This window comes from Opisthocomus hoazin, chromosome 16, assembly GCF_030867145.1.
Source record: "Opisthocomus hoazin isolate bOpiHoa1 chromosome 16, bOpiHoa1.hap1, whole genome shotgun sequence".
Lineage (NCBI taxonomy): Eukaryota > Metazoa > Chordata > Aves > Opisthocomiformes > Opisthocomidae > Opisthocomus > Opisthocomus hoazin.
The window spans coordinates 19018019-19040010 of record NC_134429.1 but is presented as its reverse complement, the minus strand read 5'-3'; the positions used below and the strand labels follow the sequence as shown (position 1 = coordinate 19040010).

The window sequence follows — 21992 nt, the reverse complement described above, 5'->3', positions numbered from 1 at the left end:
ACTGTGTAACTTCTTTTAAAAAGTTCTAAATACAAATTGAACTGCACTGAGGAAGGAAAGAAAAAAGCGCTGTTAGAACGGTGTAGAAGTGACACACGGGCAATGGTTCACTCCCATCCATCCTTCCACGTGAAATCAAGTCTGCTGACCGTGGCGTGGGAGGTCGTTACGTGATGGACGTTTGTGTAAGATGCTCAAACTCCCGCTAGTGAATCCTGGTGTTGCTGCAGCTTTCGAGTGCGCCAGTCCCTGCAGGTGGAGGTTTTACTCTTCTGAATTTGGCCCCATTAGTGAAAGCTGCCAGACTCTGAACTTGCCCAAAGCCAAGCGCAGGACCTTCATTTTGGTCAGTGGTGACTAACTGGGGCGGTCAGAGGTTCCCGTCACTGGGAGACAGAGCAGGACCCCCGGAGAATCAAACTGTCGCTAGGCAGTACCTTGTTTAAACGAGAGCGTGCAGACGGATGCAAGGCTGCGTTTTACTTGAAGCACGCTTGGCACAAAATGATTGGTTATGAACTCCCAACGAAATTTTCTCCCTACTGAGGAAGTTTGACTCTTTAATGGCAAAAGTCAAGTTCATTTTCAACGTTAATGTTTACCTCATAAGAGGAATAGTTGAGAGTGAATGTGACCAGGGAGAAGAAGGAACATTCCCATGGGGTCGTACTGCCACTTCTGCATTAAACTGCCAAGAGGTGGAAAACGTTTTTTCACTTGACAGACAACATTAAATGCCTTAAGCTCTGTCAAGTAATACACTGCACAGATGAAATACCGTCTGTATCAGACAGCAAGGGAGGTCCAGCAAGAGGTATGCTGCAGTCTGGGACATGGACCTGCTCCTTTTTAATATATGGATTTATCCTATGGAGCTATATAATCATTGTGAGGTGGCCTTCACAGTAAGGGAACGGTATTTGTGTTCTCATGGCATAGCAACTGAACCTCCACTTAGGATGTTTGAGGAAATTGTATTTCCTATCTTCAGGCAACAGATACTGTTGATGGCTGTGACTGATCGGGATGCGAGCTCAGCACAGTGTCTGCCTTCACCTGGGTCACTCCTGATGGCTTCACGTCTGATCGCTGGGTAGATGGAACTCGCTGCTAGTGAAGGACAAGGTATGAACAGATAAGGCTGTCAGTCGTGTTCCCGCCAGCACCACAAAGCAAGCAAGCATTCCTAGAAAGGATACTCTTCAGAAGCAGGTTACTCACGTAATTTAATGTCCAGTTAGTTTCATCTCCATGAGGTAACAGCGATTTCCTGGATCATTCAGTGTTACATTAGGCCAAAATGCCTTCTATCCGAGACACACTCAAAACGCGTTACAGCCGGCGGCGTTCCCCCTCCTCCCCCAAAGAGCCATGTCATCCTGACCTGACAATGCAGCGCTTTTTCAGCTTTCAAAGAGGGAAGTAAACGCCATTTTACATACTTTGGGGGGTGTGTGTATATAGAAGTATACAGTGATCTGCGATAGAAGCCATAAGCCTCACAAGTAGTGACTTACAAGTTCATATTTCTCCCCAGACAGAGAAGGCATTTTTACAGGCATTTGACACATTCATTAAATTAAAAAAAAAAATAATAATGAGAACACATTGAGAAGCATGGCTGGAAAACAGGCAGGGTGCAGCCTGCAGCCTTAGTTTGGTACGTAGTACTGTGCAGTGCATACTAAGAGCTGCTCCACGTCCCGAGATGCATAAAGCGTTGATTAACGGGCAGGGGAGGCTACACGGAAGGACAGAAGGACGGAAGGACCTGGTTATGGATCCGTGCACGACGGCAGAACGGTCTCCCAGGAATGACATGTGCCACCGCTTCCCCCTCAACGCCAGGGGACGCAGAATTAGCAGCAGTAATCAAACGCGTCTGTGACCCCGCGGAAGGGAGCTTCCTTTCAGACAGGCGTTCTTCAGGATTGCACTGTCAAGGTTAAAGAGTAAAATCTGCTCCAGGGAGCAGCTTGTAAACACAAGGGGCAGAGTGAGCTCGCAGGGGGTGTAAACGTGTTCAGACACCGCATCTGAAGGCTGTGCTGTCACGCGAGGTCCTGGCTATTGGTGTCAATGCCCAGAAGCTGCTGAAGTTGCAGAGTTTGGCTTAAAAAAAGAAATTACACCCCTTGCCCCGCCCCCAGCCTAGCAGGAGAGGTGAAGGTGAATCCAGGAAGAAAAAGGAGCTCCCTTAAGTGCGCCAATAGTGGCTTTTTTCTTACTGTAGAGTAACATTTTTTTCTCTTCTAAAACAGAGCAGCCCAAAGAGCTTTGCCAACTTGTCAGCTCCCAACTGGAAAAGGAAAGGGACGACCGCAGACGGAACCGGACGCCGGTGCGTCTGTGGCACCCCGCGCCTTTCACCCGCGTCCGTCCGACCCCGCTCAGAGCGTGGCTCTTCCCTCAGGGCAGGTCCAGCAGCTGGTGCTGGGCGAAGAGCTCCTGGGTGATGCCGTAGACATCGCAGATGTGGGGCAGGGCCTCGCCCAGCATGGCGACGGCCTCCTCGTGCGTGCCCACGTTCATGATCTCCAGGAAGGCGTCGCGGGACGGCAGCGCGCAGAAGGCCACCGTGACGGCCTTGCGCACCACCCACGGGTGGTAGGGAGCCAGCGACGCGTTGTAGGAGTCCGTGCAGATGACGGACGTCCGCGCGTCCTCCCGGCCGCTCCTCAGCCCCTCCAGGAAGAGCTGCAGCCAGCGCAGGGCCCGGTGCAGGCGCAGGACGGTGCGGCAGCCGGACTCGGGGTGCCCCGACCGCCGGCCGACGTCCACCAGCCCGCTGGCCAGCTCGTACTCCACCATGGACTGCAGCGACACGTACTGCTCCCGCCGCTCGCCCCGGCAGTAGCGCTCCATGATCTGCACCTTGGCCACCGCGTCCTTGGAGACGAACGAGAAGACGGCGCCCAGGCTGCCCAGGAACCTGCTCGCGGGAGGGGAGAGAGGGCCGGCGTTAGCGGGCGGCGGCGGGGCCGCGGGGCCGGGGGCGGCGGCGGGCACTCACCGGATCAGCCCCCGCCAGCCGCGGAGGTAGGGGCCCAGCAGCACCTCCCGCCGCTCCGTCACGCAGCCCCGGAAGGCGGCCAGGACCTCCCGCAGGCTGAACGCTCCCGCCGCGCCCGCCATGGCTGCCGAGCGCGGGGCCAGGCGGCGCATGCGCGGAGGGGCGGGGCCAGGGCGGTGCTGAGGGCCGGAGGGGCGGGGCCAGGGCGGTGCTGAGGGCCGGAGGGGCGGGGCCAGGGCGGTGCTGAGGGGCCGGGGCGGCGCATGCGCGGCGGCGCTGAGGGGCGGCTGGCGGTGAGGAACTGGGGGGGCTTGGCCGGGGGTTTGGGGAGGGGGGCCCTGGGCCGGGGGAGCGCCGGGGTCGGGTTCTGCCGCCTGCCCAAGGCCCGGAGGCCGGCGGGGCCGTGGCTGGGGCTCTGGGGAAATAAACAGCGGGGAGCGGGAGGCCGCTGCGCCGGCCCCGGCCTGGTCCGGGGTGATGGGGGTGTGGAACCAGGCAGGCCTGGATCCCCTGGCCCGGGGCCGGAGTGTGGAACCAGGCAGGCCCGGATCCGCTGGCCCGGCAGGGGGGCGTGGAACCAGGCAGGCCCGGATCCCCAGGAGCCGTTGGACTGACTGACGTCTCCCGGCTTGTCTTCTCTCTAGGAAGAACCTGGGCCTCTGCTCGAGCCTGCTGCCCGGCACTGAGAAAGAAGTGCGATGGCAGCGGTAAAACCAGCTAAATCTTTCTGTGGCCCCCGTTAGACTGGTCCCGAAGTCACCTGCCCTGCAGTTCGACCACTAGAGCTTGTTAAAATGCCTGAAATAAAAGTCACTCCCTTGGGTAAGTCCAATCCGAAATCATCCTGAAATAGAAACACTGAAAAGTGTTGGAATTAATTTAGAGTTGGAAATCATGCATGTTGGACTGCTGGAGACATACGGGCCTGTCCATGCTGCAAAAGCTGTGTAGGGCGGTGCATGGCGTGATGTGGTAGCATTGCGCAGCATCTCGCCGGTGTGTCGTTGTCCTCCCCTTGTCTTTCGAGTAAGGAAGGCTGGAGCAGTCTGGTAACTCTGTTCTGATTCCAAGATTCATTAACACGTACTGGTAAAGGCTTTGTAGCATTGTACTGTACGGATAGAGCGTTAGGTCGCTTCACAGCACGAAAGATCCCCAGGAAGCAAATTTTTCTTTTTTTTTTTCTTTATGGGTTGCACAGAAAGTGTTGAGATGCATTTATGTACTGAGCAGGGAGATGATGTGCCGAGCAGGAGAACTGCTTTATCCTGATGCATGGTGTTCTGGCTAGGAATGGGCTTAACTAGAGCTTAACGAAGGCCTGTGCTTTCCCCGAGAGGCAGAGTGCCTGGGGAGGTGCAGAGCCCTGGGAACTTGGAGTTCCGCGCTCATCCCTTCCAGAGAAGAGGTTATTTTGCTCTTCCTTGGAATTGCCTAGCTGCAGAGCAGCGGGCAGGGAGCAAACATGGCAACTGCGTGTGGGTTAGGACGCGGTGCTGTAGTCGCTGCAGTTTTGCAGCTGGAAGGCGCTCAAAAGCGCAGGGCGTGGGGTGAGTCCGCTCACATTTCCTCGCCCTCTAACAGATCTGCTGGCTTGGCAGAAAGCGTGTAGTCTTTTCCTGCATCAGAAGAGGGCTAGGAAGTTTGTACGGACCTTTAACTGCTTCTCTTTTGAGGTGATTGTAAATATTGCCAGAGATGTCTCACTTGTCTGTCTTCTGCTTGGGTCCAGGAGCGGGCCAGGACGTGGGGCGCAGCTGCATCCTCGTGTCTATTGCCGGGAAGAACGTGATGCTCGACTGTGGGATGCACATGGGCTACAACGATGACGTGAGTACGGCGGAGGAGCCCGAGCGTTGTGTAGAGACGCCTTCAAGGCGCGTCTGCCTGGCCTTTCCCAGCAGGGCTCCTGGCTCATCGTTCCGCTCTGCTCCCTTTTATCCCAGCGCTGCCCGCCTCGTCTCGCGTGGCACGTGGGTGATATTAGCTAGGTGTGCGTTACCGGGTGCGTGTATCGGCCACTGCTGGAGCTGGGTTATGGAGAGAATGACCTCCTGCTGCCCCTTCAAAATCTTGCCGTCCTGTGCAAGAGGTCCATCCCCTTCAGTGTCCCTGGTCTGTGAAGCACTGCCATCCAGCCGTCCTTTCCCTGGGTCGTGGACTCTGGAAGAACACGAAGCAAAGTGCGGGTGCTCCATTCCTGGTGGTTTTGGTCTTTATTTCATATGGGCAGGTGTCTTCTGTGCTTCAAAGCATTCATCCTGTCGTTAGCTAGAGCGCTCTTGACGTGCTGCTGGCTTTTAGGCAGTTAATGACTTGTGGGACCCACACTTTGGTGCTTTAGGGAGCGAGCTGGGAAACGCTCCTGATGTTTGCTCCCCTGATGCTAGCAGGAAGGGAGTAATGGCAGAAATACTCTGCAGGACAGAAGGAGTTAAAGCGTGATGCAGAGCAAGCGTGCCCTTACAGAAGAGGTTTTGAGGCGTTCTGCCTTGATGCCTGTGGGTAAGCTAAAACGCGCTGCCTGCCTGTTTGAAGATGAACTTGGCTGTAACTGGTTATTTGTGAGGACAGTGTCCCTGCCTGTCCTCCGGCAGCCCTCTCGTCCTCCTCCTCTGCGACTCTGTCTGCACGTAACCGCTGATGGTGTTGCCCGCAGCTCTTCCCGTGTCGCGGGCCCTTCTGCTGCCCTCCTGCAGTTTTGCCTCGCGGCGGAGTGCCGCACGCTTCCAGCGTTTCAGGTCCTTCACACCACGGTTCTGCTGGGTTAGTGGTGTAGCGTTGGCTGGCTCGGTTTCGTAATGGTTTACCTGGTTTTTCGTGTCTTGCAGAGACGCTTTCCTGACTTTTCCTACATCACTCAGAACGGAAGGCTGACCGACTTCCTAGACTGCGTGATCATCAGGTGAGGAAGCTTCCTTCCTGCTCAGAGCTCACGTGGGAAGCGGGAAAGCTTTGTCTGCTGACCCTAGCAACCCAAACGTGGTGTGAGTTCATCATTCACGTTTTGGCTGGTGCCTCTGTGTCATGCAGCACTTTAAAAATCTGACGCGAGATCTGAGAACCAGGCAACAAATTCCTGTGCAGCATCTCCTTTAGCCTTTGTGTCTCTCTGCAGCCACTTTCATTTGGACCATTGTGGAGCGTTACCGTATTTCAGCGAAATGGTCGGTTACGATGGGCCCATTTACATGACGCATCCTACCAAGGCCATCTGTCCCATCCTCCTGGAGGACTACAGGAAAATAACTGTAGATAAGAAAGGGGAAACGAACTTCTTCACTTCCCAAATGATTAAAGACTGTATGAAAAAAGTGGTTGCTGTGCATCTTCACCAGACAGTTCAGGTAAATGTTCGTGTCTGCGTACTCTTGGATTGGACCGACCGGGCTGTTGTAGAAGGCAGAGCAATTTTACCTTTTCAAAGTGCGGGCGCTGATGCAGCGTTTGCTTCTCCGTGCAGGTGGATGAGGAGCTGGAGATCAAGGCGTACTATGCAGGCCACGTGCTAGGAGCAGCCATGTTCCAGATTAAGGTTGGATGCGAGTCGGTCGTGTACACTGTGAGTATGGACACCAATACTTATAGACACCTACACCTCCTTCGAACGGCCTGTCCCTTGAGACTGTTAATGGATCTCTCTTCTTCCATTAGGGCGATTATAACATGACACCAGACAGACACTTGGGGTAAGTAGGAAGCCGAGTTTCTGTGAGTTGTGTGTATTTCTGACAGGATGATTTTGGCATAGCTGCTGTTAATCCTAGGGGCTTACCAGCGTTGGTTCTTTGTTAGGAGATTGGAACATTTAATGATGTCTTTAGTGGAAAGATAAATGCAATTTTGAATTATGAGAACGAACAGGTTTACACTGATGCTTCCAGAGAGACCTTAATATAATCTTATTTTGAATACTCATATTAATCGTTTTTTAAGGCTACGTAATAATTGATCTTAGATGTTTGAAATGTTATATTGTTGTGGTATCTTCTAAATGTATTTATTTTCTAAGAAAGTGCCAATCACTAACGTGCATTTTATTTTTACTGGTATATGTGAGAGATTCATAATATTCATGCTATTTAGAATAATATTTTAATACATTTAAAATAAGTATCAGCCTGGAGAAGAATTGCTTTTCAAAATCTGTAGTCTCTATTCTGAGCTGGATTAATTGAAAGAAAGCATGGCCTGCAAAAAGAGGAGTCCTGGTGCTGCCACAGAACTCCTGGGTGACTTTGAGCAAGCCAGCACACATCCATGTACCTGCTTTCCTGTCTGCAAGTGGAGACAGTGACATTGTCCACCCATCTGTGAGACCTGCAGATCAGAAATGCTAGATACCATCTCCTAATTTGATTGGTTTTTTTGAATTCCTTTTCTTTTAGTGCTGCCTGGGTTGATAAGTGTCGCCCGGATTTATTAATAACTGAATCCACCTATGCCACAACTATCAGAGATTCCAAACGCTGCAGAGAAAGAGACTTCTTGAAGAAAGTTCATGAGACTGTCGAAAGAGGAGGGAAGGTACGGCGCTTTGGTAATCTGAGCGATGCGGTTTTTCCTCTGTGAAGCTCTCGTTGGCTCTGTAGTGCTGAGTAACTGTTAATTAACTCGGGCATCTATGTACGACCCCTACACGAAGCTGGAAGCTGGAGTACGGTCCTCCATCTACTTCAAAAGTCAGAATATTGAGCACTTAAATTATGCCAAGCAGAAAACCAGCCTATGAGTTCATCAGACATAAGGGAAATACTATGCTTACAGTCTGCAAATACGGAGGATAAAGGCAAATTAACTTAATTTGCATCTTGTATACTGAAGCATCATCTTAGTCGTGTAAAGTAAGAAACTGAGACTGACTGTCCAATTACTGCTTTCAGATTTTATCAGAAATGGTTTCCAGTGTAGCCAGGTCTCTCTGTTCAGTGTCTTGCTTCGTGCCGCTCAGCACTGCGCTGTTTCCCCAAAACCCCTCCAAGGGTGGGTGGGCTCCAAAGCCAAGCAAACACTTGCTTGGCCGTTTTGCTTGGCTCAGGCTGTCCCAGTCCAGTGTGACGTGAACAACCTCAGTGAGCCGCAAAGCAGGTGGAACGTACGATGATGGCATCGGAATAGGGCTGTGAGTTGTATCCGTCCGTTAGCGCTTTAGCATTTCAGTCGGTCTTTTCTGTTTCTTGGAGCTTAGCCCCTGTCTTTGCTAATATAAAACTTTTTTTTGAGATTTTCATTAACACCACATTTAGAGCACGCCTAGGAAAAGACATGAAAAGAGATGTTTTAACTGCTCAGAAAATGCAACTGGAAATTTGGAACACAGGGAAGTTTTACTGATTTCACTGTAGCTAAGGATGTCATTCTAGGTTCCTAGGACTTAGTTTATTTAACTCAATTAAATGGCAAGTTAGTCTGGCTGTTAGTAGTACTTGTAAAACTTGAACTGCGTTTCGGTTAAAAGTTACAGTAGCCTGCCACCTGAGACCTCAAGCCCTGTATTTTATTTACCGTTCTTGTCTTAGAGGCAGAACGTAGGCTTGCTTGTGGGAAAGCGGGCAGGCCTCTTGGTACTGGATGTGGTGTGCTCAGCGGTTCCGTTCCGAAGCAGACGATGGCTTGCCCACTGAATCTGGAAAACAGCTGCGCAGCTGTAAACTCTTTGCTGCCAGACGACAGCACCTGACTGAAGGAAACGCTGCAGACTGAAAGACTTGTATGTTCTTTCCTCCAGCGTTGCCTTAATTTCGCAGGGGAGGAAGGCCCTGATTACCCCAGCACAAAGTGACTGAGGACTGAAACGCTCATCCTAGCGTCCGTTTCCATAAATAACGCCAGAATTGTTGCTCTCCACAACTTGTTTTCACACTGTCCAGGAGCGAACAGAACTGAGCGCATTCGCAAGCGCCGTGTCCGGCCAGAGACCCCCCTCAGCGTGTAGGCGCTGAGCTCTCGGCCAGGTGCTCGCCAGGGCCATGCCTTCATTCCCCAGCCGCAGCAGGGCACGCTGCTGTGCACAGGAAGGTCAGCAGGAGAGCAGCAGAGAGGGAGCCGAGGGACTTGCTCAGCGATGCTAACGCCGCAGAGCCATCGCCATGCTGCTGGGGTTTCACAGACTAAACCGTGCCTCAATTGCAGGTCCTTATCCCGGTTTTTGCCCTTGGACGTGCCCAGGAGCTTTGCATTTTATTGGAAACTTTCTGGTGAGTGCCGTCTCTCCTGTGCACGTACCGCCTCCGTTCTGTCCTCCTCGTGGTGTGCTCCGGGCAGGTTTCTGTGACTCTTCCATGCCTGTTTAGTACAAGTATTCCCATCAGGATTCCTCTGCGTGTCGGCCCGCGCTGGCAGTTGCTGCATTACTTCTTTCCGTGTATTTCCCAGTGTCCCTGACTCTGAGCGTTAAACTAACCACTGTCTTACCCAGAGTCATTCTCCGCTCCTCCCCCAAACGCTCGACTGTCCTTCAAAACATTTGACTGCCTCTTTGCCACGTTGTACGACTCTTTTCCTGGGAGGGGGAGGAGGGATGAACAAGTATTAAACTTACATATAAGCATTGTGTGGAAATGGTTTTGATAAGACCAAATGATACTGCTTTTAATTATAGCAGAATGATGAATATTTGTAATGGAAGGAAGTTGTCTGTAGTGGGTGAGAAGGAGGGTTGGAGTAAAGCCTGCTTTGTAGTAAATTAATGCATAGCAATGTAGCATTGTCCTAATACCGATTTGTAGCTCGTGGAGTGTAGGGTACGCACAGAACAGCTTTGGAGACTACACAGGTTTATGGACTTTGAGAATGAATTTCCCTTTTCTCCAGGGAAAGAATGAACTTGAAGGCTCCAATTTATTTTTCTACGGGACTGACGGAGAAGGCCAATCATTATTACAAGCTCTTCATCACTTGGACTAATCAGAAAATTCGGAAGACGTTTGTGCAGAGGAACATGTTTGAATTCAAACACATCAAGGCGTTCGACCGGGCCTTCGCAGACAATCCGGGGCCTATGGTAGGTGTCTGCAAAAGCCCCGTTAGTACCAGCATCCCATCTAAAGCCCTTTCGTGGCCAGGCCAGCGGAGTGCTTTTATCTCTATAACCATTAAAGATCTTTCTGCCTTTATTTCAGTAAAGATAAAATGCCCAGAGCAAACAAAAAATATTGATAACATGTTCATACAGTCTGTACCTCTGGACCTGCTTCAAACCATAACTTTGCAGTAAATTCTTTTGACTTACGTCAGGAGACAGATTCTTTACGAGACCATCTCTTACTGCTGGTTTACTAGGCAGTAGCTGAAAGAGGAATCTGTCAAGCATGATAGTACCGTTATAAAACCATGCAGAGTTTTTATCAGACGCTATGGATGCTCACACAGATTTCCTGAAACAGTAGTTCAACTTCTGTGAAAATTAGACAAGGTGGGAAGAATAAAATAGCAAAAATCCCCATTAGAGCTCGGATGTAGTAAGTGTGCTGTAACGTGTGTTAGTGGGTACTCCCCACAGTTTTATGATAGTTATATATTACAAGTAATGGAAAAAACCCTAACCCCCCGTTTTCTGTGGTGATTCTTGGTGCATTTTTTTGAATTTTAGGTTGTGTTTGCAACCCCTGGTATGCTTCACGCAGGACAGTCCCTTCAGATCTTCAGGAAATGGGCAGGGAATGAAAAGAATATGGTAAGAAATTCTGTTTCCTGGAGTGATGTTTTGTGTTAATGTGACAGCGGTACTGCGACAGTCATGAGAACAGAGTCCTGCACATCCAGGGTTATTGGTTCTCCGGTGAACCAAGCCAGGGCAGAGCTCTTCAGGCTCCACATGTTCCCTGCTGTGTGTGGCAGGGCAAGCAGAGGAGGTGCGCGTCTCGGGCAGGAGGCTGCGGGAGAGTTTATTTTCAAAAGTGCTGTCATTAGTCTGAAGCTACTTCAAAGACATAACTACCAGTAATTCTTACTTAGTGGTCTGTAGATTGCAGCAGTTTGCTTTCTAATTTCATTTTCCTGTGTGTTCACCACGCAAGCTGCAGAGCAAAGCAGGCAGCTTTCCAGTGAGGGATGGTGGTACGTAGGATGGGCAGGACACAAACTGACATCAGCACTGTGCGTCTGTGGCTCTTTTTCCATTAACAGCAGCTTTTCTGGTTTCCTGCTCAGGTCATCATGCCAGGCTACTGCGTGCAGGGGACTGTGGGCCACAAGATCCTGAGCGGACAGCGCAAGCTGGAAATGGAAGGGAGACAAATAGTGAGTTTGATTTTCAAGGAGGATGATTTGGGGGAAGGTCTTCAGACCTTTCGGTGATGGTTAGACACCGTGTACTTGTAATGAGAACGTGCTGCATAGAACATTGAAAATACCCAAGTAAGGTTTTCTTCGGGGTTGGACTGGGGTTTCTTCCCTCTTGGCAGCGGCAGCAGTGTGTCCTTTACTGCCCTCAGACTTTGTCAGGGGCGTATTGATAAGGTTTAACAACGAGGCACTATCAGTCAGGTAAAAATGATACATTTTTGGGCAGAGAGGGATATTTAAAAACTGATGCCAACTGTCCTTAAGCATTGATTTGTTTTGGCAAATGCACGACAAGTCTTGTGCTCGGAGCAGCTTGATGCTGGAAGGTACTGAAAGCTTTTCTGTACAGCATCACGTTCGGTCTCTGCTGACAAGCAGCTCTCTCTCCAGCCTAATCTTCCACTTCGGGTGTTCTGCTTCCTGCTTTAAACTGAACACAGAGGAGCCCGGGCCTGTTTGTGTGTGGTACGCGAGCTGCCCCGAGCCGGCGCAGTTCCCGAATGACAAAGCCTGTGCTTTCTGCTCCCCCGCAGCTGGAGGTGAAGATGCAGGTGGAGTACATGTCCTTCAGCGCCCACGCAGACGCCAAGGGAATAATGCAGCTGATTCGCCAGGCTGAGCCGCGAAACGTTCTCCTGGTCCACGGTGAAGCAAAGAAAATGGAGTTTCTGAAGCAGAAAATAGAACAGGAATTCCGTACGTATAGCGTTGGTACTGAGGAGGGAATGGCAGGGGAAGGAAGGCATTTAAAGTCCACATACTGAGGCCAGTGGGTCTCAGCACAGACACAGGCAGACTGTAGTTTGCAGGACCAGTCACCCTCAGGAAACTAGCGCCCGTAACGTGTCTTAGTGCACATGCAAAGCCCGTTTAATTAGACAGGTGGGTTTGACATGTCTGTAGTGGTGTAGTTCAGCACCTACTGAACCTGTATTTCTTGAGACTCCTCAGAGGAGCCGGGGCAGGCAGGGTACAGCTGAAATTGTGAGTTAGCAGCTGAAGTTGCTAACAGGGAATGAGCTCCAGGGGGGAAAAAAAAAGCAGCAGGTTCCTGTGAAGCTTCACTCCCTGTCCTGAACAGCTGCAGTAGGCTGCTGCCCACGTCACCGCCCCCTCGGCTCCAGGGGTGCTGGCATGCACGCTGCTGGTGGGCGAAGCGGGGCTGTGACGCGGGCTGTTTGCGTTGCAGACGTCAGCTGCTACATGCCCGCAAACGGGGAGACGACCACCATCTTCACCAACCCCAGCATTCCAGTGGACATCGCCCTGGGGCTCCTGAAGAGAGAAACGGCAATAGGTGACGCGTTCGCGACCGAGAACTCGACCCTTTGGGCCCTGCCCCTGTGCTGCGTAGGACTTGGTACCGGGTGGAGCAGTGGCGACTTAGAGTGGTGCTCCCTGTGAAAGAAAAGGTTTTGTGGGCGTTCCGTGCTTCAGAGGGCTTCCTGTGAACGTCTGTTCAGTAGTGCTGAGAAACAAACACGCTACCGTGTTTGCTAATTGCCCCTTCACTGTGAAAACAAAGTCCATCTATGCTTTCACCGTCCAGGTCTGTGAAAACTGGAATTGCTGTTATAAACCCGATGTAAGAAAAACCTAAAACCTCTCAAATCAGGAAGTGATAGGGGAAGAGGGGGGCTTGTTCTGTGTTACCCAGCGGGGTTTCTTGTGTGTCTGGAGCACTGATAATGGTTTAAGCACCGCGTGCTCCAGCAGACAGGAGAACAAAGGTGTAACATCCTCATCTCTGAACGCCAGCAGGGAGCCAGCAATCCAATCTGTGAAGTCCTAGAGCAGTTGTGTGAGAAGTAAACACATCGTTAACCGTGTTGTCTTTCTCTTCCATTGGCCTTGGTTTAGGTCTCTTGCCAGATGCCAAGAAGCCAAAGCTCATGCACGGCACGTTAATTATGAAGGACACTGTAAGTAAAAAAGGTCTTATGTTTGTCTTGTGTCCTCTGAACGCGTGTGGTGGTACAATGTGAAGTGAGGTCTGGGTGACCAAGGAACTAAAAGAACAGTCAGCAGTCCTGGTTTCTTGGAGGGAGCCCCGTGACGGCATACCTGGGAAGAGTAAGATGGACTGCAGAGCTTCTCAGGTGTCTTGGCCGACAGCCTTCACTAGTCCCGCAGCTTCAGAATTAGTACCTTGCTGTTAATGAGCTGTCACTGCTCGCAGTAGTCCCTGAAACATGCCAGGACGTTCCAGAGATTGCGAGGGACTGACCTTACCTGCTGGAGTGAGGACACAGACCTGTGTGCAGCTGAGCGCGGAGCAGGGACGAAACTTCAGAAAGCGCAGAGAAACAGCTCCTGCTGGATTCGTGCTTTTCCTCTGCAGAGCTTCCGCCTGGTTTCCCCGGAGCAGGCGCTGAAGGAGCTGGGCCTTGCGGAACATCAGCTGCGTTTCACCTGCCGCGTTCACATCCAGGATCCGCGGAAGGAACACGAGACAGTGCTTCGTGTCTACAACCACCTCAAAGGGCAAGTCCAGCCTCAGCTCTGCTTGGGCTTTTCCCCCCGCCTCAGTACAGGTAGTACAAGTGCCCCCTCCTTTCTGGCCCTCCAGACCAGCCCCACGGGGTTACTAAGAGGAAATTCTCTGCAGCCTGGAAGACACCACTGCTCTGGCTCTCGGTCTGTACAGCCGAGGTACCCAGAGCAGTGGCTACACCGCCGCAGCAGAGGCTGGTAGCCAGCCCGCACGCTCGGGGTCTTTGCCAGGCTCGTGCAGCCCCCACATCCCTGTCCCCGTGGGTTCGCTGCTGTCGCGAGCTGAAGTTGGCACGGTTGTTTGGCACGAGCCCATTGGGCATAGGGTGAAGACACCTCTTCAAGCTGTTCCAGCGCCAGCAGCAGGTGAACCTTAAAAGCTGTTCCTGTCCTACAGGCAGACTGTGCATCCTGTGAGCAGGCCTTTGCTGGGATGAGCAGGGTTCAGGCTGGAGCCACAGCTAAGCCAGACATAAGTTCTGTAGGACTTCCTACACGATTAACAGAAGCACCAAACTAAGCAGGTTGTGAGTTGACCCCGTTCTCCCCTCCTTGGGCAGCGGGTGCTGGCTCAGAGACACAGCTGAAGTGCTCTAAGGATGTGCTGGTGATTCAGAGACAGAGGGGGTGACCCACCCTTCAGCCTGTGTGCATCTCCCACCCAAAATTAACCACTTACCTTCTCTCTTACCAGCATCCTGAAGGACTACTCGGTGCAGCACCTCCCCGATGGGTCTATAACAGTAGAGTCCATTCTCATCCAAGCCACGGCACACTCGGAGGATCAGGGGACCAAAGTCCTGCTCGTGTCCTGGACGTACCAGGTACGGTAGTTACAAACAGCTCTGCTCTTCGCTCCCTCGCAGCCCAAACTGTCCTGCAGCACGGGCTGCTGCTGGGCGTCCTCCTCGCTCGGTCTGCAGCGCCTGGACTGGGAGAGGCACTGCCTCTTCCTTCACCGGTTTAGGCTGAGCACAAACGGTTTTACAGGAGCAGCGCTGAGCTGGTTTTCTGTGGGAGCACTGAGCTCAAGGCAACCGATCTGCAGTAATCACACTTAATATAATTGCAGTTAATGACAATTACGTTTGTGTTTTGAGGACAGTGTCCAGCTTCTACACGCTCAGCTATATCACTACTGCCACACAGCACAGATATATAATATATATAATATTTTATATATAATACTTTATAGATTATATTTTATTTCTTAGGTGTAGAACTTCAAACAACAAGCAGAGCGCTAGTTATCACAAAATTGTGGCCAGATTAGACACAGTCATTATGTTTTCTTCCTTTCCAAAGTATACTTTCACAGCTGTTATTTATAAGTGCTTGCTTTACACCAAGGAGATGCCTTCTTGAGGGAAAAGCAAAAAAAAACCAATGGTTCTTTATTTGCTTTCAAGAAAAATGGTCATTTTCCTCAAAAGGGACACCTCAGGTCCAGCCACCTACACTGGTATTTTGAAAGAGCACCCAGAACCGCCTTTGCACTAACTGGTTTCCATTTTTGAACACTGCTAATACCAGATTTTGATGGGTCCATGAATTATTTCAGTCTGTGTCTCGGTCCCAGAGTCAAATTTATTGCCCCAAACAGGAAAGTCAAGCCGAAGATCGCTTCCACCCCGTTTCTCTTTGCTCTCTCTAGGACGAGGAGCTGGGCAGCTACCTCACATCCCTCCTGAAGAAAGGCCTGCCCCAGAGCACCCCCTGAGCAACGGCGCAGCAGCCACAGCCCTGTTTGAGAGATTTATTTTGTTTACATGGTCACGGTGTTTTGCTGGTTTTAATAAAGGAATTAGAGTGTTAGATCTCCCCCCGCTGCAAACCTGTCCCGGGCGTCGTGACAGCCGGTGCTTAGGGAGTTCCGAGGAACCAGCTCCGTGTTGCTTACACAATGAGGTAAAAGATCCTCGGCGTTTCCCCCTCCCACAGCTCGCTTCCCTTGAACCCTTGGCAGCAGCGAGTGAAGCACGGGGTTTTGGAAGCTTCACAGATAAAACGCAAAGCGTTTGTGTCCGTTTCTTACATACGGGGGTGACCGATTCTGGGGCCCCTGGTTCTCGGGTTCAGCCGCGGGGGTCTGAGCGGCCATGGCGCTCGTCACGGGGGTCCAGGTAGCTGCAGCACCCGTCGTGGGGGGTCCGAGTGGCCGCACAGCACTGTGCCCTGGTAGCGGAGGGGGTGGTGTTTTTACACAGCTGTTTAACCCGACGCAAGACCTGGAATGTGGTCAGGAGAGCCGGCACGAGGAGCACGCCGGTTTGAACATCCCAGGGACAGTCAAAATTCTCAAAAGCTCTTCTAATTAAGCTGGAGGAAAAGGAGACGATGTAGGACGATGTCTTCCCCATAGCTTGGCTCTTTGGAGAGAAAAAGTAAAAAGTGTCGTTATTAATGGCTCCTGGGAGATGGCTCCCGAAGGGCAGCGACGGAACAACCTCCTCCCTGTGTCACCAGCGCGAGGGTCTGCCAAGCCCAGTTGAGCAGAGGAACACCGGAGTCATTGCTTTCAGCACCTTAGAAAAGTCTGAGCAGGTTTTCTCACTGGTATTTAAAAAAAAAAAAACTCCTCCAGGCTAAGAGCAGAAGCCAGGCAGGGTGAACCCACCATTAGTGCGGGGGTGTCCATCCAGCACGGAGCAGGAAGGAATTCCAGCCAGGCCCATCCCGACAAATGAACACTGCACCCACAAACGCTATTTATTACAAAGCTTTAGCTCTGTTCCAAGGATTTCAGACCCGCTCTGGGCTTGCTTGCCGTGCCCACGTGGTTTAGTGATGGGCTGTAACAGAGCCACGCAGCCCCCACGCTCAAGCCCCTTGCTTGCCACTAGAATGCCCATTTTCTTTTCCACCAACCAAGCACAGCTGCCCTGATCCACCCAGCTTCCGGCATCAGCGTCCGTTCGGAGCCTGGTTTCTCTCAAGCAACCCTTCCCGGGCTGCATGGCTGCCCAGGAGAGCGCCCTGTGCTCTCCCACCAACCCCTGAGCTAAACAAAAGGAGACCAAAACGCCCGTGTCCAGGAACGTGGCGCGTTTCACCACGTGCTATCTAGGGCTGCCCGAAAATACAGCTCCCCCAGGCACCATCCTAGCCGGCTAATTAAAATCTACGGCCGTTAGGCGCTCCCCTCCAGTCTTGCCTTCACGTGACAACCTTCATGCGACAAAGAGCAGTACGTTTCACAGGTCTGTTATCAAAGGAACAGTTGGAAAGATGAATACTGCACTTACTTTAAGCAGATCCGTTGATGCCACCTCTCTGTTTTTTATTTCCGTGCCTCTGCTGTAGTTTATAAACATAGGAGCACTCCTCGAATTTCTGGTCGCAGATGGTGTACACCCTCTTGGACCTGAACCTGAGCTTGCAGTTGAGGTAGCAGCGCTTGCTGGAGGAGGTGAAGTAGTACAAGAGCGGGTTAAGGCAACAGTTCAAACTCACCAGGGCTAGGGTGACCCTTCGCATCTTGTAGATCAAGCTGGTAAGCGCCTCGTTCTGGATGACCTGGATTCTCATTAAAAAGTGGAGCAAGTGAGTGAGGTGATAGGGGAGAAAGCACAAAGTACAAATGACCAAGATGATGCAGATAGTGCTCAGGGCCTTCCTCTTGCGAATGCTGCGTTTGATCTGGGAGATCCTCTTCGCGATGAGTGGGTAGCTGATCAGAATGATGGAAAAGGGGATCACAAACCCAAAAACCAAGGCCAGGATGTTGTAAGGTGCCATGCGGTAAGTCCAGCTGCTCGTAGCAAAGTTCTCAAAACACGCCGTCGTGTTCCTCGCACCGCTGTTGTGGAGCGGGCCTCCAAGGATAAGCGGAACCGTGACGCTTAGAGCGACCGCCCAAAGGACTGCGACCACCAGCACGTAATGGAAGGCTCTGATACGGATGTACCTGAAGGGGTGCAACACTGCAATGTAGCGATCAACACAAATGCAGGTGAAAAAGGCGATGCTGAGATAGATGTTGATGTAGTACAACGTCCCAGTCACCCGACAAGCAACGTCACCAAAGATCCAGTTGTTCTGCTTCAGGTGGTAATGAATTTTAAAAGGCAACACACAAACAAACAAGGTGTCTACCAGGGCTAGATTAATCATGAAGACGTAGGAATGAGAGGTGTGCTTCACTCTGCAGGACAGCAGGTACAGAGCCAAGGCATTCTCTATCAGCCCCAGCATGAAGACAACACTGTAGATGACCGTAAACAAGGAATACTGGAAGTCAGCTTCCAGACTGCCCCAGGCAGCTGTCTCATTGGGGACTCCTTCAGTCCAGGAAGGATCTGCCATGATTTCTGCTGGAGCGTAGGGAGATCCAACATGGGACACAAGCCTTCAGCCACCCCTTACCTCAGGAGGTTCATGAGTTTTGTTTCCTCTCAAGTGGGCGAGAGCTAAAGCGACGCAATGGAGCGCTGTTGAGTCTGCTGGACTCTGCGGTGCAGAGGTCTCTGCTTGGTATATTCAGATGGAAAGCAGTGTTTCTGTAAGGGAGAATAAATCATTTGAAACACAAGCATTAAGTTTACACAGCAGACAGAGTATTTACTGGCATTACCATCATCACACGGTGACAATACTGAAATAACAGAGGTAGCAATTGCCCCTGATCCCCCCAAAGGCCATGGAGAAGGCTCCAGCTTTGGCTAAGGATGGGCCAGCAACTGAAGCAGTAGAGGAGAACCTTAGCAGGGGTACACCTTTGGAGGGCCTGCAATTAATTTCCTATTCCAAAGCCCCACCAAAATTCCTGCGTCACTGCTGAGAGATGCCCGATGTTGTTATCCTGTCCTTAAAAACTTGCAGTGATGGATTGTGCAGGCTTCCAGGAAAAAAGAAAAGCAATAGCGGCACAAATGGAGCAGGACTGCTCTTCCAGCTACTCCGGTGTGGCAGCCCAGCGCTCTGTACGCCCGAGCTGGTTTAACCCCACTGCTGCAGTTCCATGAAGAGCATGTGGGGAACCTGCCTGTAATTAAGAAAATCATATTTAGAGCACAGAACTGAAACAGGTAGTTGGCATCCACCCCAAGAAGCTGCCCAAACGGTATCGCAGCACCATCGCCACCCCCATTTCGGAGCGGTGCAGGGCGGGTGGCCCGTGGCATCGACAACAACGGCGACACAGCAGTAAATGTAAGGTTCCAGCACTTCAGACCAGATGCGCCGGGTCTCCCGGGACAAACTCTCATTTGCAGGGCAGGAGGTAGCACTGGGAGCAGTCCCGGGTCGTCACGAAGCCTGGTAACACACGTGCAGACAGCGCGAGAGGAACAGGGGGGGTTTCATCCTTCCCACCCACGCTGTTCTACCTTAGCTGACGTTCACACGCAGGCGGGAAGGCTCGGTGTGAGCGGCTGGGTGAATTTATGGCCCCCTAAAGCTGCTCCACAGGTGCACTGCAGAGGGAAACCACCACTCCTGTCCATTATGGGGCAGCCGAAAGGACTGGCGGCTGTCTCTGAAATGCGGGAGAGTGGCACCCTGCCAGCAGGACTCCTCACCTGGGTCACTCGCATCACATAAGCAACGAACTGCACTCCAGCCATGCTCCTTCTGTCCAACCTGAGCACCTACGCCAAGCGCAGACACCTGAACAGAAGCCCTTAAAGGCAGCGGAGAAATTAAACCCAGCTACAACAGGCGCGAAGTTCCTAAAGCTGAGCCCCTGCCAACACAGAAATACAAACGTTGGGTGCTTTCCAAAGGAAACACTGAACTCACACTTCCTCCCAACAATTGTTTAGACAATGAAGTCAAAAGCACCAAAGATGATAACTGGAAGATCAGAAAGGAAAAAAAATGGTTTCACTTGAAGTGGGCAAGCACACGTATCTGCTTACCTGGGCCTTTCACCTAATAGCAAAGGGTTTGTACACACACACAGGAAAATGAACAGAAAAGCAAGCATGGCTAAGGTGCAACTTAAAGGTTGCTCCAGGTCCTGTGCTGCTTAATCTCAGGGTTTTCCCAGAGCAAGAGCCACCGAGCATCTGTCTTCTCTGGGATGAAAGGACGGCGTTGCAGCTGGGGAAAGGCACGGCAGAGGCCTGCAAAATCACTAACGGGGCAGGACGGCGAAGGGGACCGACTAGCTGCCGCTTCTCACAAGACAAGTGCAGCAAGGACACCCCCAGACACCGCCAGGCAGCAGCTCCAAAACAGCACCAATTTCTCCACAGGGCACAAGCACTGTCCCGAGATTCTGCAGAAGCGAGACACAACGCGAGTTTCCATACGCTCAGCGCTGGCTGAGCGCCGTCAGACAGCAAAGCGAGCTCTGCTGCAGGGCTGCCCGAAACCACCGGCACGCCGAGCCCCGGCAGCAGGGTTACAAGGCCTCGCACGGGCACAGGAGCTGCCCGCGCCGTGACACGACGCTGTGTCTCACTAAATCCCCTAAACCATTCCCCACCTGGAACAGGATCCCACATCAGCCCCTACGCTCTCAGAGCGGTCAGCGGGCGACGCCGAGACCCCGGCTGCTGAGAGGGAAGAGGTGAAGCTCGTCCCGGAGATGCTTGTAACCCCCAGCCCGATGTGTAGCCCAGCACAGAACGGGAACCCAGGAAGCTCAGCTACAGCAGAGGCACGGAACGGCGAAGGGGAGCGGGGAATCACAGCTCCCTGCCACGGAGTACTGTCCAGGCCTCTCACAGCCTGGTCTTGCGCCCAGTCCCAAGCAGTTGCATACGCGCTGCAGCACCCACCACGTGCATCGATCTGCTTGAAAATATTTCCATTCCCTGCGACAGGTAACAGAAGTGACAGAGTCTATGACTAAATATGTATTTTCCAAGCATACAGCCACCTTCATCTCTCCCAACCACGCACCATTTAGGTATCTACCATTAATAAGTACGGCGTCCGATCCAATTCCACAGCCAGCTTTGCTTCCCCAGAGTTGTTTTGCTGGGTTTTTTGTGTTTGTTGTTTCGCGGGGGTGGCGGTTATTTCTTGCCAACCAAAAAGCATCACTGAACTTCTGTTTGACTACAAAGTTATTTGACTTACAGAAACACAGAAAAGCACACAAAGTTTCCAATGGATTTTGAGTTCATTAAATTGTTAGAAATATTTTCATATCAAACCAAGCTTGAGTCTGGGAACTCTGGTCAAGCGTGAGGTTTTTCTGGTTTTAGTTTTAAAGCGCCACCGTCAAGCAATCAGAAAGACAGATCTCCCCACGGACCGAATGTCCTAACTGAATCAACCAAAAAGAATTAGTAATGCAGCAACATAAAATGGGAAAAGAATCCTAAATACTGCTTGATAATAAGTATTAATCATGGACACCAAAAAAAGGTATTCAGACTAGGAGCTGGTACGGAAGCTCTCTACTGACAGTACATTTTATGACGCTAACAGAGCATTGTCCTTTATTTAAATGTCTTTAGGTTATTTTTAACAGTTGCTCTGGGATCCCAAAAACAAAGCAAAAATTCACCACAGTTCTTTGCGCTAACTGCAGAGTTAGTCTGCTTTGAGACACCTGCCTGGACAGCTGCACCTGGGCTGCTCAGTCACTGGGTTTGATAACAAGCCCGTAAGCGTGATGTGTTTTTATTATAACTAGAAGCTGGAATGCATTTGCAGACACATCGGTAGCAGCTACTTCTGCACCGCAACTACTTCAAAAAGAAAAGTAAAAAGCAGCAGCGGTACCTGAGCTTGCAGCAGCAGTTGGCTCGATCAGCACCCAGACAGCATCAGGAATTGGTTCAGCTTTCTGCACTGTCCAGACTCGCAATAAGTTTAGTTAGGAAATGAACTTACCCGAGCTCAGCCGATCATCTCTCCTGCAGAAGAACGCTGGCCTCTCCAAAGAGTCCTCACGACTACCAGGTCACTGCTGGGCTCTTCTGCGCAGAGTTTTAGCACCAGCGCGAACTGCCCTGCGAGACACGCTGCAGCGCTCTCCCACGTCGCTCTGCAGAGAGAAACCACAGGAAGCCAAGATGAAAAGCTGTCACTCAGAGCCACGGCAGAGCGCTTGCCCCGCCAGCGCAGGCTCCCCCCAAACTGGGGCAGAGTGCAGCACGCAGCCCAGCACCAGCTTGAGTCCTTTACGCATACGCTGCCGGAGGGAGGCACGGCGCTCCCACCCAAAGCCACCCTCCGTCACCTCCAGCCTGCCCTGCCTGCCGGCCCCAGGGTCTGCAGAGCCAGACCAGCCTCCCTGGAA

The 21992-nt window shown here is 51.7% G+C and overlaps 3 protein-coding genes across 4 annotated transcripts; 1 reads left to right on the top strand and 2 right to left on the bottom strand.

Moving 5' to 3' along the window:
- Positions 1–1209: 1209 nt before the first annotated feature.
- Positions 1210–3151, bottom strand: CPTP (ceramide-1-phosphate transfer protein). The gene is made up of 2 exons (XM_075437648.1): positions 3014–3151; positions 1210–2932 (listed from the first exon to the last, which is right to left on the bottom strand). Exons 1-2 carry the CDS (start codon positions 3133–3135, stop codon positions 2410–2412), a joined length of 645 nt encoding a protein of 214 aa, XP_075293763.1. The 5' UTR covers positions 3136–3151; the 3' UTR covers positions 1210–2409.
- Positions 2905–15626, top strand: INTS11 (integrator complex subunit 11). Of its 2 annotated transcripts, none has more exons than XM_075437645.1 (18): positions 2905–3039; positions 3658–3835; positions 4746–4843; positions 5845–5918; positions 6132–6360; positions 6477–6575; positions 6668–6702; positions 7402–7540; positions 9146–9210; positions 9827–10016; positions 10605–10688; positions 11165–11254; positions 11833–11995; positions 12489–12596; positions 13160–13221; positions 13641–13783; positions 14487–14616; positions 15447–15626. In XM_075437645.1, exons 2-18 carry the CDS (start codon positions 3808–3810, stop codon positions 15510–15512), a joined length of 1803 nt encoding a protein of 600 aa, XP_075293760.1. In that variant the 5' UTR covers positions 2905–3039; positions 3658–3807; the 3' UTR covers positions 15513–15626. The 2 variants fall into 2 exon arrangements, with proteins under 2 accessions (XP_075293760.1, XP_075293759.1); XM_075437644.1 differs by lacking the exon at positions 2905–3039 and adding an exon at positions 3262–3306.
- A 37-nt stretch (positions 15627–15663) lies between these two features.
- Positions 15664–18110, bottom strand: LOC104338743 (lysophosphatidic acid receptor 6-like). Its single transcript, XM_009944806.2, has 2 exons — positions 17038–18110; positions 15664–16161 (listed from the first exon to the last, which is right to left on the bottom strand). Exon 1 carries the CDS (start codon positions 18095–18097, stop codon positions 17039–17041), a length of 1059 nt encoding a protein of 352 aa, XP_009943108.1. The 5' UTR covers positions 18098–18110; the 3' UTR covers positions 15664–16161; position 17038.
- Between the last annotated feature and the right edge of the window lie 3882 nt (positions 18111–21992).